Source organism: Podarcis filfolensis (genome assembly GCF_964270895.1).
Source record: "Podarcis filfolensis genome assembly, chromosome: 5".
Classification (NCBI taxonomy): Eukaryota; Metazoa; Chordata; class Lepidosauria; order Squamata; family Lacertidae; genus Podarcis; species Podarcis filfolensis.
Genome location: NC_139608.1, coordinates 38,832,308 through 38,849,836, shown reverse-complemented (window position 1 = coordinate 38,849,836; position 17,529 = coordinate 38,832,308). Strand labels below are relative to the sequence as shown.

Below are 17,529 nucleotides of genomic sequence, written 5' to 3'. Positions count from 1 at the left end.
CTTGCTGAACTGTACTTGGGGAACTGTCTCCTTTCTCATGCTGTAGTTATGTTCCTTAGCTATGACTGAGCCTGTCAGAAGCAGAGAAGCACACAAAATATCAGCAATGGGGAATACACACATTTAGGTCCTCCTGGAACAGGATTGGCTAAGAGAGATAGGAGAAGGGTGCGGGGGGAAGACAAAGAAAACAAGAGTAGGTTTATCTCATAGGTATAAAGAAACAACACCTGAGGGCCTTTCCACATTACCAGAAACCTGGAATTTGTTCTTTTGTACAGTATGCCATGTATTTCCATGGTGCAGGATAGGAATCAGACTGACTGCAAGGGGATAGTCTTCTATCAAACTAGTTTAAATGGGAAGATGTGTGAGCACCTTTTCAGGTGCACACAACATCCAAGCAAATATAGGGGTGTGGAAAATGAAACTAAAATGCTAACAAAATGGTGGTTTTCAGCAATGACACAGTCACCATCCAATAAAGGAAACATGAAACTTATAAGCCCACCTTCTCTGCAGCACTTACACGCTGTAGGTGGTAGATTCCATCTTCCTAGCATCAAAATACTGCTGTTTGATTGCTGTGGGATAAAGAAACCAAAATCCCTACATCTCACAACAAATGTGCTATCTGAGAGAAAGACATCTGGATCCCCTGCATCAACTGAACTTTTTTATTGCTCAATTTATATTATTGGCAGGAAAGGCCCTGAGATGCATATCCTTCACGTCAAACTATTTCTCCCTCATTCACAGCGTAGGAAGCTACCACAGCAATATAATGTGGTGACACAATTCTCCCAAGTCAGACAGCAGGAGAACTGAAATACTGCTATGATCCTGTGCAGTGGTTTTTCCCCCCCTAAAAAAAATGATTAGGGGTACTCTCATTTTCCTACTCATATTGAAATACTGCCCCTCAATGAGGCCAAACTTAGATTCACAAAATGTTTAGGGGTATGTGTACCCCTGCGTACCCCCAGAAAGAAAGCACTGATTCTATGACTGGGCCTGTAAAAAGCTATGGGTCATGTAGAGGGATGTGCCTGAAACCAGGTGTGCAAAGACGGATAATACTTTTAGGGAATCAGGAGGAAACAATGGGGAAGGAAAAGATAAGCAAGTCCAGTAACAGAGCTGCCTTGGGGTCATTTTCCATATTACCTCCATCTGGCAGGTGTGACAACACAGTGAGCTATTCACTTGCAGTAGCTCCATACTTAGATTGAGCAATTGTCACCATGTGAGAGCACATCTTTTGTTCAACAGTTTGTAGTGACACAGCCATTGTATGCAATGACTTAGCTTCCACATGGTGGCTATAACATGTGACCTGACCCTTATACCTTCTTATTGTCACTTTGCAGTAGGGCAGGAGGGCAGGAGGGCTATCAAGCAGAAAGGGAAACCACACAGAGGGTGGATCTTGTTCTATTCAAGGTGGGGATAAATGCCAGTCCCAGTCCAATGCGTAGAAATGTAACATACTGTCAATGATGTCTCCCAGGCCCTGGGCGTACAGCAGGTCTCTCAGGCGAGCCACTTCATCCTTCAGTTCTCTGATCAGTTTGTTGTTAGGATCCTCATTAATGACGGCGTTGCATCTGATCTGCTTAGCTCGGTCAGCATACCTGTAGGAGCAAGATTCATTCTGGGTAAACTAGGAAGGGCTGCTGACAGTGCCATACTGTGTGGCTTCTACGGAAGCACACTGAGGTGAGCTTCCTCATTTCAGTCTCAGAAAACCCTCCCAAAGTTTCCCTCCCAAACTCAGAAAATAGCTCACTTAATTCCAGTCCAATTCTGAGCTATACAAGACCTCGTTCCACACTCAGTTTTGGTAACCAAGGACACACAGAGATCAATTCTTTCGCACATCACCCTGGTGAGCCTCCAACCCCACACCCTTCCATCTACCTACCTGCCCACCTGCCTCCATCACTACACACACACAACACACACATGCCCCCAAGCTGGAGAAAAACATTCAGGGCCATGCCACTTTTTTAATTTTATTTGCAGATTTGTAAATTGCTTCATAAACCAAAGTTACAAAAATGGTGTATAATAAAATAAGATAAAATACCAATACAAATGAAATATTTGAGGTAAGAACTGAAAACTGCCAATATTATTACTTCTACCAGGAAATACAAAATATGATTACACCGCTAGTATAGTAGAGAGATTCTGTAGGGCCCTGGATAGGGGAGCATACTGGGACTTTCCCGGCCTCTACTGCACTCTAAGAGAATCGCCAGCAGAGCTCTTTAGAGTGGTGAACCAGCTGGCCCAGACCTGGGTTGTATCACTGAAAACAGACCAGTCACTAGTCTGCTGTGAGAGATTTGTGGACTACCTTGAGGGCAGAATCACTCAGATCCATGCTGAGCTTGATGCCACAATTGGTCTGGCTCCATTGGAGGTCCCTGGAGCACCATCGAATGACCCCTTGGGGGATTGGTTTCAGTTGCTGCAGCCTGAGAATCTGGCCTCCTCAGACACATCAATAAAGCATCTTAGTCTGGCAGTCTGAATCGAGAGGGGTTGCTCACAAGTGAACAGGGATGTTTCATCCCTCTTATGCAGAGTCAAGCTGATAATAATAGCACAGTGAAATCCCTGAAGGACAATGATATGGACGAAGAAGTGGTGGAACCTCAGACTGTTCCTGTGGCAACAACATTAGTTAACAGCAAAGCATATTCAGTGCCTTCCATAGGAAGGAGCTCTGCTACACTATTAGCAAAGAACTGTGGTGATGTTATTAACGGTGGAAATAGATAGGATGTTAGGAGGAGAACATACATGGATACCTTCATTCAACTTTATTTGCATAGCTCCTATAATAAAGTCAGGCTGTTTTTTCACCATGTGAATTTTCTTCCTGCTTGATGTATCTGATCAAGGTGTATCAGCATGCTTTTCCAGGCTCCAAAAGGACATATTCACCACTGCTGTTATTGTGAAACTACTGTGGGTTAATCAAGTGACCAAAGTGGCAGTAAGTTAATATACGCTCAGTGCTTTTCTGTGGAACCAACTTGAAATTGTTGTGATATGAACATTATATGCAAACCTGCATTTCCAGACTTGGAGGATCCAGATTTTCCATTAAAAAAAATTTTTTTTTTTACTTCATATTCCCAAAATAATCCACTGGGAAAAAGAGTTCCTGTTTACTCAGTATCCAAACATGTTTTCCTCCTGGAACATCTTGAGAGTAGTCTCATACAAGCAACATAGTCTAATTTCAAAAGGGGAATCTTTTACCCCTTGGCCCCATTCAGAGTGTGAGAAAACTTGCATGGGACCTACCTTAAGGTGCTGAGAGTCTCATCATAGTTGATGTCAGCTGGACTGAGAGCAGCAACCATAGCAGTCCGAGAGTTACCACCTGCCCAGGAAATTAACACAGAAAAACAGTGTCTGGTACAAATATAAAGTTACATACCACATCTCTCCTTTGGTTCCCTTCCTTTCCTTTCTAACACTCTTCCTCTATATATAGTATTTCACTCTCATGTTCACCATATCATTTTGCTCACAAGGTATGAGCAAACAATAAAACTGCCCCAAGCACCATGATAGCCTCATCAGTCACCCAAACGTTGTGCAAGTTGGAGAAAAATTGGGTACTAGCAATGCACTATCCATGCTTGACCATATTGATGCAATGAAATTTCTGGCAATGGTGCTGCTTATTGGAGTGTTACCCACCCCTCCAATAGAAGGAGTCTTACAATAAACAACCTGCGGGGCCACTGCCAAGAAATCAGAGATTAAGGATAGATCTAAGATAAGTCATGAGAACAAAGTACCTAGATTTTCTCGGAGCAGCCAGGTAAGTACAGAATCCCGGTATGGAATAAAGTCTGTTTTTTTCTTCTTCTTATTCTACAGGGAGGACAGAACACAATTAAACATATACTTCTGATTCTGAAATTGTTTGCCAATCCAAGGAAGACAGAACATTAAGCATATGTACACCCCTGTTCTTTGAATCCATGTACGTAGTACCCAGAATTCACTTGTTTCTTCTGAAATTCTGCATTTTGTTGCAGTTTCCCCAAAGCCAGTTTCACTCTGCATTCAGCACTGTTTGAGTGGTCAATCCCAGGTACACTCATATGCATTGGAACTGTTTCCTGGGGGTGGTCCTACATGACTGATGACGGGGGCGATATATCGTGAAGGAGCCCCCCACTTCCCACCCACCGCCTATCCTCAGCACAGAAGTAAGCCCCACTGAATCCATGGCAAGTGTGTTAGGATCTAGGTCATTTTATGGGGTGGGAGATAACAATGGGCTGGATCTGTCTCTTCTCGATCACTTTGATTTTATTTAAGGTTCCAACTACCAGGAGAAACAAAGCTGAGAACTTCAGGCAGGCACCATGGAACACATGGGAAAACACCTATGCCTCTCTTGCTAACACCAGCCCTGCTCTCTGCACAAGAGCCCATTAGTTGCACCAGCTGCAGCTGACCAGAAAAAAATATGGTTGGCTTTTTTAAAGGTTACATGGAGTAGCCAGGATTTCTGTTAGGGGGGCAGAACTGACCTGATTGGCCAGTTAATTAAGTATTTCTATTGTTTTACTTAACCGGGGGGGGCAACTGCCCCCCTGCCCCCCTCCCTTGAATACACCCATGCATGGAAGGAAGACAAGTATGTGTGTGTATGTGCAGACCAGGGGTCTGCAACCTTTAAGACAAAAAGAGCCACTTGGACCCATTTCCGAAGAAAAAAAAACTGGGAGCCGCAAAACTCGTCATTATAAAAATAACTTTTTTGTCACTTTTTATTATTTCTTTGTTTGACCCCTCAGAATTACTCCTCCTCATAGAAATAAATGTTAAATTAACAAGTTACCTTTTTTGTGTGTGTGTTCTTCACTCCCCTTCAAAACAGTGACCAGCGTACATGCCCCTTTCAATGCAGTGACCAGCGTACATGCCCCTTACAATGTAGCGGGCGGGCGGGAAGGTGACGTCGGGACGGTGCATGACTAACGCACGCACCGCCCCCATGCGACGTCACAGCCAGTACAGCGCCCGCCACAGAGGGGAGTGTCGGGGCGCACAATGCGCCTCCTCCCCTCGCTAGTATCCGCCCCGGAGCCGCGGCAAAGGTGTAAAAGAGCCACATGCGGCTCCGGAGCCGCGGGTTGCTGACCCCTGGTGTAGACAAAGGAGGGGATAGAAATGCTAACAAAGACTTAGCATGTCAATTCTGTGATGTGCTCATATAGACTTTTCCTCTCTTGCTTGGAAGTAAATTCAATTAGTGTCGTACCTTGGAAGTCGAACACAATCCAGTCCGGAAGTCTGTTCGACTTCCAAAACGTTCGACTTCCAAAGCACAGCTTCTGATTAGCTGCAGGAAGCTCCTGCAGCCAATCGGAAGCTCCGTCGGACATTTGGCTTCTGAAAGAATGTTCGAAAACCAGAACACTCACTTCCGGTTTTCAACTGTTTGGGAGCCGGAACATTCGACTCCCAAGGCATTCGAGAGCCGAGTTACGACTGTACATCTGGAAGATGTATAGGATTGTAACTGCAGCCACAAGAAGATGTGGGCCTCCACAAAACCAATAGGCAAAGTTGAAGCCCTTTGTTGCAGGCACCCACAATCTTTGGCATGAGGTGGCACCTATGTCTCCAAGCTAGTTATGGAAGAGAACAAGGGAGATCAGCTCATTCCTATAACCCCCTCCAAAGCACAGGTATTATTTACCTTATTTGGTCCTGAATCCTGGGGGAAAAAACAAAGATACTGATTAGAGTTGCATAAACATGTATTACCAAAATGGGTCAAATAAAAGAACAATTGGATTTGGGGACTAACTGAAATAAGAAAATGGGGCCAACATCCTGACTTCTCACAAGCCAGATATAATACCCACATGCCCAGATGGAGAGCATTTGCGACGCAATCCTAACCTAGTTCTGTGCGAATGGGAGGGGTCAGGATAAGGTGCAGGGAACTCTCTGACAACTTCCACTGGTGAGGAGAGCTCTGTACTCAGTGTGGCAGGAAACTACCAATAGCAGTTCTCTCTGGCCATCCGTAAAGTGTGGGAACGCCCTGAGACAGAAAATTTGGGGGCAGGGCGATCCAAAGTCCTGAAGATATCCCAACCAATCCTGAGGCCTCTCTGCTGTGCCAGCCTCAAGCTGGTGTAGCAAGAGACATATTCTGACCTAGTCAGCACAAGCAGCAGAGTTTGGGAAGTAGTGGTTGCTCCACCTTGATACTCCCCAACCTAGTCTTATGCTCTGCCCATCACGGTTCAGAGATAAGGTTCATAGAATTACAGTGGTGTGGAAGATAGGGTGCTAGACTTGACAAAATAAGGAGCATATGTCAACCATACAAAGGTTTTCTCCCGCTAAGATCCATTCCTGAAATGTTCAGACCTTTCAGCTCAAATCAACTACATCTTGTATGATTAAGAGCTGCCAGAATGTTTTCAAACAAAAATAACTATTCTTTACAGATATTGTTCTCTGGCGTTTTAATTTTTAAAGAGACAATTAACAAAAATGTCCTGTCTTTGTTTTATTTTTCACATAACATTTTTGGACATTAGACTTAATTTTAGAAACTTAAATGTATTGGAAATTTCCTGTTTTGATTATCACATTCCCTCCCCCCCCCCCAAAAAAAAGCACATAAGGAGACGGGGGCTTAAAAAAAAAAAGCCTAATTGCACATGCATATCTTCCACAAACTGAAACACAGGGCATCTCCCAAACTTTATTCCTCTTCTCTCAGGCCTTTGGCTAATTAAACAAGCTATGGCCTTTTAAACTGTAGAGGGGAGAATATTGCTTTTGTTTGTTATTATGGTATGAATTTTTGTGTTTTTATACTATAAACTGCCCTGTGATCCTCAGATGACAGGCAGTATAGAAATAATAATAATAATAATAATAATAATAATAATAATAATAATAATAATAATAGAAGATTCATAGCCGCTCCAGGGACCAAATGGCTGAGCAATTCTAGTGAAGCATTGCAGAGTATGTATTGAGAGATGTAAACTCTGTATATAAACTCATAACTATCAATCCTTACCATCTCAGCCAGAGCAGAAATCACCTTCCCCAGCGTAGTGAGTGATTTATTGATGTTTGCTCCTTCCTGTAAGAACAAGACAATCCTTATTTGGAGCAACTAATTCCAACACAAACTTTTCACAAAGAAATTTCAACCGCTGAGGACATTCTGCTTCACACAACCATCAGGATTAAGAATTACTCCCTTGAGAAGTTACCTCCTCAACAACAACAACAACAGTAACAATAATAATAATTTGGTGAAACTCCTCTCCCATGCAGTGACAGACAGCTTTGCCTGTTTCTCAACCAGAATGAGCAATATGGGGTGGCATTAATACTTAGGCAATAAGGAACCAGCAGTAAAATGAATGAAATGGAAAAAAATGGAATATGAGCAAGTATGGACTGCAGAAAAGGAATGGTACATGGATAGTGATAATTACCAGGACACTTTCATACATTTCAGGGGTTTTTTGGTATTTTCCAAGAGATAACCTTATGCCATAGTGTCTGAGAGGCTTGGTGTACCCAATCCTACATACAATAAAGACACATGCATCCATTTCTAGTTTAATTTGGTCTCTTCTCTTACCTTCAGTCTTGTGCCTTTTGCTCCTGTGGAATCAGCTCGTTCACTCCCTGCAAGATCCACTAAGCTAATTTTGCTGACCTGAAATCAGAAAAACAGATGAGGAACTTGTTGCCTATGATATCTACCACCTGAACAAGAGGCCACCTAGGTACTGACATATGCCACTTTTGAGTCTGATGCAAGAAAGGCAGGAAAGAAATAGAACGCACGACCACGATGATGTTTCATAACAAGGCACAACAGTTTAGCAGCAAATGCTTTGTTCAAATGAAAGTGTTGGACTCATACCAACTCTTGCTTGGCATGACACTAGAAGGGCCACATGCAGTCGAGATGTTGGAAGCTTTAAGAGTCTCATTCGGAAGGAAATCCTTCACTCTACTCATCACACAAGTGCTGACTAGACAGGCTAAACTGAGAACTGTTTCTGTATTTTTTCCAATGTTTTTTAAAAATTAAAACTTGTTCATTTCCTTTCTGTCTATAACAAAACTCAAGGCAATGTACAATAAAACAACCAAGAAACCATAACAACACAAGATGCTTGCCCAATTGGGCTCCCCATGACGACCACATTTGTCCCAACTCTGGCAGCAGTCCAGAGGATCCAGTATCCAGAGCATCCAGACCCATTAAAGGTGCATAGGCCTTAAGGCTAATAACCATGATGGCTACATGGCACTTCCATAGTCAGAGGCAGCAGCAGAGGACTACTGCCATTAAGCTCTGCTGGTAGGCTTATTGAAGACATCTGGTTGCTGGGTTAGATTGATCTTTGTTATGATCCCACTCTTTTTACATTCCTAGTATTCATATATTTTGGTGGAAGTTCTGACAACACAAAGCTGGAGCATATTTTGATTATTATTTTTTACATTCCTAGTATTCATATATTTTGGTGGAAGTTCTGACAACACAAAGCTGGAGCATATTTTGATTATTATTTTTATTCCCAGACCCAAGTCTAATTCAATAGTGGATGGAGGGCTTTGCAAAGAAAATGTAAGGAAGATTAAAGAATAGAAGGTTCGTTTTCTAAGCAATCCCATCAAGCTATCCTCACCTCATTTTTTTGTACAATGATGATCTTTGCCCCCATTCCATTGAGTCATGTTGTTTAGCTAAAGAGCCAGCTGAGGTTAGAGGCTGAGTCATGGCCGTGTAGTTATAACAAGGAAGGTGGCAGGAGGCTGCACCCATTCCACCCCTAACCTCTTGTGGTGCTGGCAGGAACACCAACTTTTACTGGTCTGCCTACACTCACCTTCTCAGTGGTAATGTCAGTCTCTGCATCATGCCGTTTCTGGGTGAAGATAATGTTGAAGACGGCATGTGAGCGGCTGCTGGTTTCATTCATATTGGTGGCAGCCACCGTCCTGTTGAGCAAGAACAACAGTGAAGTGTTAAATTTCTATTTCTGCTTAAGTTGGGAATCCAAGTTTCACTTTCTACTTGCAAAGATCCAATGCTATAAGGAGGTCTTTCTCCAAGGTCTCAAAAGCCTCATTCAATTGGGAAGCAAGGCTGACAAGGCAGGAGTCCAGGCTGCAGGAGTCCAGGAATTAAGATTCTAAACAGTGCTCAAGTGCTTAAGCAATTCTGTAAAACAGGGATGGGAAACCTGTGAACCTCCCTTCAGCTGCAGCCATCATTGTCAATGGTCAGAGATTTATAGTAGTTGTAGTCCAATGACATCTGGAGGGCCACGGGTTTGCTAGGGGGTTGAAATATACTCAGAGTCGCAAAGTGATTTCATGCTCTTTATTCAGCTCATAGTGGTGAGGAGGAATGAATGAAAGTCCCCTCAAAGCATCTGCTTTATATACATTATTTACACAATGGGCTGCACATGATTGGCTAATTCCGGAATTCTACTGTAAGCCAATCAGGTTGTGGATTCTCTTCTATCTGGAGCATGATTGGGTGGTTCCTGCCAACCAATCATACTGCTGCATTGTTCTAGGACCAATCAGACTGCTGCATTCTGAATCCTATTGTTCTAGGACCAATCAGGCTGCTGCAGTTTGGATCCTATTCAACTCAGTACATAACACCCCTCCCCTCTAAGTTCCAGTCCTGCCCGGGAGGTCGCATTCATAGTCCTCAAGGTACGCCGGCGGCCTACGTGTGCGTTGCGGCCTGGGGTGTTCCCTGGTCCGGGGTTCAGGTTCTGGCTCGTGTTCCAAGGATGCTGGCTGTGATGGGGCTGTTTGGTCTGGCACAACCAGCTCGCTCAGTCGTGGTCCTGGTTCCGGTGTCCTTTCGGCCTCACGGGTCCTCTCTGTATTTACTGATTCTGCCTCTCCTGCTTGCCCCTGCTGCTCTAGGGGCCTCACTGCCCCACTGTTCCCTTGGGACTCCTCTGACCTGTCCTCCTCCTCCTGGTTTTCTCCCGGGAATCGTCGCCGTATCTGGTCGCAGTGGCGGCGCCAGCATTGTCCCCCATCTGTTAGCACCTCATACGACACGGGGCCAGTGACCCTGGTGACTGTGGCGGGTACCCATGCAGGGCCTGCCCCAAAATTCTTTGCGTACACTGGGTCCTGGGCTTCGAAGGTCCGGGGGTTCCTGCCTTCCCCCACCACTACCTCATCCTGAGCTCTATCGGGGTGAAGGCGGTCCAATCTGATTGCAAGGCGCCGACCCATTAGTAGTTCAGCGGGGCTCCGGCCAGTCGTTGAGCTGGGGGTGCTGTGCTGTGCTAGAAGGAATGTGGCAAGGCGGTACTCCCAATCCCCTTGCGTCATGCGGCGAAGGGTGTCCTTGGTGGTCCGCACCATGCGTTCTGCTTGGCCATTGGTGGCTGGGTGGAATGGCGCCGAACGGATGTGGTGGATGGCGTTCTGCGCTGTGAAGGTTTGGAATTCTCCTGACGTAAATGCAGTCCCGTTGTCTGAGACGAGTGTGTCAGGGAGCCCGTGGGTTGCAAACAGCCTGCGTAGTACTCGGATGGCTGCGGACGTAGAAGTGGACGGTACCAGTGCGACTTCCAGCCATTTGGTGTAGGAGTCCACCACTATGAAGAATGTTTTCCCCTGAAAGGGGCCAGCAAAGTCCACATGCAGGCGTGACCATGGTGCTCGGGCGGACTCCCAGGACTGGACTGGGGCCCTTGGGGGATCTGGGCGGGATTCTTGGCAGGCCTGGCAGTGTTTGACCCAGGCCTCTATCTCTCCGTCGATCCCCGGCCACCACACGTAACTCCTGGCAAGGGCCTTCATTCTTACTACCCCTGGGTGTGTCTCGTGTAGGGCTGTGAGGACCCTTTTGCGAAGGGGCTGGGGAACAACGACCCTGCTTCCCCATAACAGGCACCCCTTGTGGGCCGACAGTTCATGTTTGCGGGTTGTGTAGCCGGCGAATTCTGGCCTGGGGCTGCTGCTGGGCCATCCCCTCCACACCCAGTCCAGGACCCAGGAGATGACCCTATCTTTCTTGGAATGGTGTGCAACTTCTTGTGCCTGAATGGGGCGGTCGGGAAGCAGCTCCAGGCTCATAACCTCTTGTGCGGGTGCTGGGTCGGGGCCTGTTTCCGGTAGTGGTAGCCTGCTGAGGGCGTCCGCATGGCCCATCGCCTTCCCAGGGCGGTGAATCAGTGCATACTGGTAGCTGGAAAGGAAAATTGACCACCTGAGGACGCGAGGAGACAGCACTTGGGGGGTCTGCTTTTCAGGGGCAAACAAGCCAAGCAACGGCTTGTGGTCAGTCACCACGGTGAAGGGCCGCCCGTACAAGAAATCATGGAATTTTTTTACTCCCTTCACGATTGCCAGACCCTCCTTGTCGATTTGCGAGTAGTTCCGCTCGGTTGCGTTGAGTGTCTGGGAAAAGTATGCCACCGGTACCTCTCTTCCATCTGGGAGTTGGTGTCCCAGGACAGCGCCAATGCCATAGGGCGAGGCGTCGCATGCTAGCACCACCGGCAGCCTCTCGTCGAAGTGTGCCAAGACCGAGTTTGAGACAAGCAAGTCCTTGACTGCCTGGAATGCGGCCTCCTGGCGCTGGCCCCACACCCAAGGGGCCCGCTTGTCCAGGAGTCTGTGTAGGGGCTCCGCTACCGCCGCCTTGTGGGGAAGGAAGGAATGGTAAAAGTTCAATAGTCCCAAGAAGGCCTGAAGTTCAGTCTTGTTCTTGGGCGCTGGGGCATCACAAATGGCCCGTACCTTGTCCCCAGTCGGGTGGACCCCTTCTGCGTCCACCATAAATCCCAGAAAGTCCACCTGAGGCACTCCTATTAGACATTTTTCCCGCTTCACCTTGAGACCCGCCGTCTGGAAACGGTGCAGAACGGTGCGGAGGCGGTCCTCAAACTCCTCTGGTGTGGGCCCGGCAATCAACACATCATCGAAGAAGGGGGTGACACCAGGAATCCCTTTAAGTAGAGAGTCCATTAGATTCTGGAATATGCCTGGTGCCACGCTGACACCGAATTGCAGCCGCTTTACCCTGAACGCTCCTCTGTGCGTCACAATCATCTGTGCCTCTGCTGTGGCCTCATCTACTGGCAGCTGTTGATATGCTTGGGCCAAGTCCAGCTTGCCAAAAATTTTCGACCCAGCCAGGGTGGCAAGGACATGGCTGACCACTGGCACTGGGTATGCATGGGCCGTGAGGGCCTTGTTTATGGTACATTTGTAGTCTGCGCAGATGCGGACCGAACCATTAGGCTTGACGGGTGTGACGATTGGGGTTTCCCAGGGGGCATTAGGCACCGGCTCCAGCACTCCTTGCTCCACGAGTCGGTCCAATTCCTCGTCAAACGGGGTTTCAGGGCGAACGGGACCCGGCGGGCCTTGAGCCTGACCGGTCGTACTGCGGGGTCAAGCTGTAGAGCAATGGGGGGGCCCGTATACTGTCCCAATTTCCCATCGAAAACCCCCGGAAATTCCTTGCATATGGCGTCCACGTCCACTTGTAAGCTCGTGTGGTTCACCCCGGTGACGGCTAGCCCCAGTGGTCCAAACCATGCCAATCCCAGTAAGCTAATGTAGGGGCCCTTGACCACAAGCAAGTCCAGTTGCCGCGTCCGCCCTCGGTATTGCACCCTGAAGGTCCCCACCCCCATTGTGGGGACCTTACGTTTCTGGAAGTCCCGGAGGGTGAATGGGGCTGGCCTGAGCTTGGGACCCCCAGTAGGACACAGTTTCCTTAAGGTCCTTGCCGAGATTATGGATAGAGTTGAACCCGTGTCAAGCTCCATGCGGCATGGGGCCCCCTCTATCTGTACCTCTACATAAATTTTCTCTACGTTGGGGTGGGGCAACTGGTATACCTGGAAGTCCGTGAGCTCCGTCGAGTTGCCTTGGTGCGTTGGGCCCCGGGACCTGGGGCTCTTGGATTGGTCATCTGATGCCTGACACGGGCGATGTGTCCCAATTTTCTGCACTGCCTGCACTCTGCGTTGCGGAAACGGCAGGTCCTCCTCTTGTGACTTTCTCCACAGCTTGCGCAGTTCCCTCCTTCTCGTCGAGGCAGCTGTGGTATGTGGGCTGCTTGAGTGCGCTGCTGTACTCGGTGCACCTCCTCCCTGTTGGATCCTGAGTCGTCGGTGAGGTCTTTGTGGTGGACCCTCGGTTGGGACGGCTGGCTCAGCCGTGCCTCTTGCGTCGACCTCTCGGCAGCTTCCGTTGCCAGGGCCTCCTCCAGAGTGACCTGGAACGTTAGGTTCTTCTTAGCGTAGAGGCGTCGTTGCAGCTTCTCATCCTTCAGGCCACCGACGAGGCGGTCACGAAGCATGTTCTCCAATTCTGAGAAGTTGCAGAACCGGGCGGCTTGGCGGAGAGAGGTCACAAACCCAGTTATGGTTTCCCCAGGGGCTTGCCGCTTTGCGTAGAAGGCATTTCGACGAGCCACCACTGAGGGCTGTGGCGAAAAGTGCCCCTTCAGCTGTTCCATTATGTAGCAACGTCTTCAGGCGCAAGGAGAGCCCGGGCGATTTCAAACGTCTCCTCTCCGCAGACGCTGAAGAATATTGCCCTCTTCTTGGCGTCTTCTTCCTCGGTGACCCCTTTGGCTTCTAGGAGGAAGGTAAAACGGGAGGCGTACGCTTCCCAGTCTCCAGATGCTGGGTTGAATGGTGAGAAGCTGCTGTCGGTTGCCATTCTGAGTTCCTTGTGTCCCGGAGCTGAAGCCTGGATACACGGTGCGAGGCAGCGGTGCGGCAGGTGGCGGTGCTGCGGTGCTGTGTGTGGCAGTCAGCTCAGCGGGATCCCACCTTCGTCGCCAGTGAAATATACTCAGAGTCGCAAAGTGATTTCATGCTCTTTATTCAGCTCATAGTGGTGAGGAGGAATGAATGAAAGTCCCCTCAAAGCATCTGCTTTATATACATTATTTACACAATGGGCTGCACATGATTGGCTAATTCCGGAATTCTACTGTAAGCCAATCAGGTTGTGGATTCTCTTCTATCTGGAGCATGATTGGGTGGTTCCTGCCAACCAATCATACTGCTGCATTGTTCTAGGACCAATCAGACTGCTGCATTCTGAATCCTATTGTTCTAGGACCAATCAGGCTGCTGCAGTTTGGATCCTATTCAACTCAGTACATAACAGGGGTCCTCATGTCCCAGTACCATCAACTGTCCCCTTAGGCAACCTCAGCTCCCCAATAACCCCCCTTGCCACAAAGACCTCTGGTGGAAAGAGCTCTGAATAACAATTATGTTCATGACTACATGGGAGAATGAGGTAGGCCTTCCTGCAGTTGTTGTTTTTTACCTGGCTTTGTTTCCAGAGTCCATTAGATCCTGGATGTCATTGTAGGATGTGACAGCTAGTTTCGAGAGATCTTCGACGTATGGTCCAAGGAGTGGGTGCTCTCTCACCCTCAGGTTTCCTTTGTTCTTGGGGTTCAGGAGGTCACGCACACGCTCACAGTATATTTCCATGTAGCTCACCTGTGGGGCACAGTGTGCAGACAATGAGAATTATGCACTGAAAAATTGGATCTATTTGAACATAAGCACAGCTGCATAGGAGAGGGCACATCTTGTGGACACTACCTGATACACACATAGTGCAAGTTATCTCTTCAGAACACAATAAAACAAAACCCCTCTGACCTGAGCCTACAATATATTATTTCTAAACAGTGAGTTGGGGAGAAGTTCTTTGGGAAGAGCTCACAAAGAAAATCTACAAACAAATCAAAGGGATTTAGGAACACAATTAAGCAGAATCCTGGGCACACTTATCTGAGAGTAAAGCCCATTGAACACAATGGGACATACTTCCAAATAATTAAGCACCTGATAGTTCTGTGTTCTACTGATAGCTCAAACTTTCTTTGGATTGCACTTTTTACCCAGTGCTCTCTTCACAAGCTTTTCAAACCCTGAAGACAGATGTGTAAAAAAAAATATGCACAGCAGATAGTGCTAACATAAACACTGGAAGCAGATTTTCAAAAGGGAGCTGCTTTGTGAGCAGAGTTGCATATTATTCATCCGATAAGGGGAGGAGGGAGCACAGCTGTGCAGGATCATCAGGTTAACACTGAAAGCTGACTAAAGGCTTGTCCACACTGCTGCTTATCCAAGCAGTTTTGCATTTGCCCCACCATTTCCCCCTGGAAAACCTGCTGCTTAGCACTAAATAGGAACAAACAGCAATCCACAGAAAACGCAACTGCCATTTGTTCCAATTCAGTGCTAAACTACGAGCTTTCCTGGGGAAAAGCAGCATGGCGAAAGGAGGTGTGGGTGAACCCTAAGGCAGCTGCTGCCCACTAAATTTGTACCTAAAAGTAAACACGGTGAACCCCTAGGGTGGAGAGATAAAAAGAAGAAGACAGGGCTGCTTCACCTAACAGTTGTGTAGAAAAGGGAATTTCGCATTAAAAAGCCATAGCTGCTGAAATCCTTTCTTCTAAACAACTATTAAAGGTCAGGAGTCTTGTCTTCTTTTTTACCTGGTCACCCAAGAATTTAGTAGAACACTATTCTGTAACTTTTGTTGTTGTCAATTCATAATCCAATGACTTTGTGTTTCCACACGCTGATACAACTTACATTCATGCTCAGAGAACCCATCCTATATTCCATCTTGCCTCAAAGGAAGTATGGACTATGACCAAGTACCAGTTCTTACCTCCACTGAGTATGACATGTTGTCATTCGTTGTGTCATTGATTCGAGAGAAAAGATCCTCACAAAGCTGCATAACATCAGAAGGAAAGAAAAAGAGCTGCATTTATCTATGACAATAGTACCATTTACTCAGAATCTATCAATAATCTGGCAGCTGCCTAGATTTCCATCTAGATGTTTGTTGAACAAGAAAATCTACGTCACTGGGATAGCTGGGATATAGCTAGGGTAGCTCCACATATAAGTTCATCCCTTCACTGAAACAAAGACAATTCTGGTAGCTTTGAGTAAATTTTCAGCTAAATCTCTTTTAAAGGTACAGGCTGCAGGCAGGTAAGCCCTGCTTGTCCAGCCAGTAGGCCTGAGCACCCTCTCATTTGCTCCTTCCTTCTTGGCTCTCTCCCCGCCAGTCAATGGTTTACTTCAGCCAACTGATGGACAGAGGTGTCAACAGAGGCCCTTAGCCTTGTGCTGCTTCGCAAAATAATGAAATGTATCCTCCCTCCAACACCCATGCTCTCTCTTTCCCTGTCGTCCCTCATGGTTTCCTGGGTTCCCTTATGGGTTGAATCAGTAGCTGCTGCTCTTCAACTCAGTTATGGCCTCCCAGAGATATTATTGGTGTCCCCTTTAACTCACCTACCACTAGGTGGTACTACATCTTTCCATTTTCTCGATGAGCCCATGGACTTCCACCCTCTCTTTATTGCTGCTCAGCAACTTAACTGTTCCACACACTCCTTACCTTTCTTATAGTTATTCACTTTCCAAATTCCACCCCAAACATCCCTTTCTTGGACCTCCTTGTTAGTTTCTAGCTGCATTCTCTTGTTGTTATAGTTACCTGGGGGATTATGCCTTGTTGATCCTTCTCCTGTCTGCCCATCATAGTGTAGGACTTGCCAGCCCCAGTCTGGCCATAGGCAAATATGCAGACATTATAACCTTCAAAAGCATGCTGCAGCATCTCTTCTCCAATGTCCCGGTACACTTGCTTTTGAGAAGCATAGTTGATGTCTTCAGGCTATTAAGAAAAAGATGAGGGATACTGAGAAAGCATCAAAAGAGAAAAGAAGAGAACTTTTCTCCCCTTTCCATGGCATGCTGTTCATTTGTTTTTTAATCAAGAATTATTCTAAAAACATCTCAGAATTAATACGACCTCACGTTGGAACAGTTTGATCAGAATATTTTTGTGTGTGCTAGTACTTCTGAGCAATTATGGAAGCAAAAATAAGAACTCAGGATGGAATTTGGAGCCTTCCAGCAGAGGAGGATCTTCTCAAACGATTTATTTCAAGCCTTAGAAGACATAATGCATAGCGCTATGTAGCCATTTGGAAAATGGCAACTCAAACTGCCCTGCAGAACTACGCAGCAAAGGGGCCTTGGGCATGAATTCCACTAAAGTGTACAGCATAATAATCATCCTATATTTGATCTATATTTAGTTGACCCACTGTTATGACATGGTGGGTCTCAGAAAGATTTCTATTGATGTTATATTAGTATTGTACCTGAAGTAATAACTGAGGCATCTGACTCCAGCTTACGTAATGTTGAACAGCACTATCCTGATGAATATCTCCAATGCCGCACTCAACACTTCCCTGTCTTTTGGAGCATATATTAGGCAGATAAAATAAAAAGGCCCATAAACCCAGCTGTGCAAATACAGAGAGCAGCTGAGTCACAGTTTCCCCACTATTTGTCCATGAATTGCTTGTGATTACTCCTCAAAATTATTTCTTGTTCAAAACCACTTACTGAA

At 46.7% G+C, this 17,529-nt stretch overlaps 1 protein-coding gene across 20 annotated transcripts in view; it reads right to left on the bottom strand.

Annotated features, from left to right (window-relative positions):
- The window catches only part of KIF1A (kinesin family member 1A), a 119,355-nt gene that overhangs the window by 68,129 nt on the left and 33,697 nt on the right, over positions 1-17,529 (bottom strand). For 13 of the 20 annotated variants that reach the window (XM_083616195.1, XM_083616208.1, XM_083616206.1 and 10 more), the window contains exons 4-14: positions 16,603-16,782; positions 15,760-15,825; positions 14,389-14,567; positions 8,931-9,042; positions 7,667-7,744; positions 7,091-7,156; positions 5,744-5,761; positions 3,825-3,900; positions 3,322-3,400; positions 1,492-1,634; positions 122-148 (exon numbers count right to left, since the gene is read on the bottom strand). In XM_083616195.1, coding sequence (XP_083472321.1) covers positions 122-148; positions 1,492-1,634; positions 3,322-3,400; positions 3,825-3,900; positions 5,744-5,761; positions 7,091-7,156; positions 7,667-7,744; positions 8,931-9,042; positions 14,389-14,567; positions 15,760-15,825; positions 16,603-16,782 — 1,024 coding nt within the window. The remainder of the gene's footprint in view (positions 1-121; positions 149-1,491; positions 1,635-3,321; positions 3,401-3,824; positions 3,901-5,743; positions 5,762-7,090; positions 7,157-7,666; positions 7,745-8,930; positions 9,043-14,388; positions 14,568-15,759; positions 15,826-16,602; positions 16,783-17,529) is intronic. The other 7 variants (XM_083616213.1, XM_083616200.1, XM_083616201.1 and 4 more) reach the window with 1 other exon arrangement.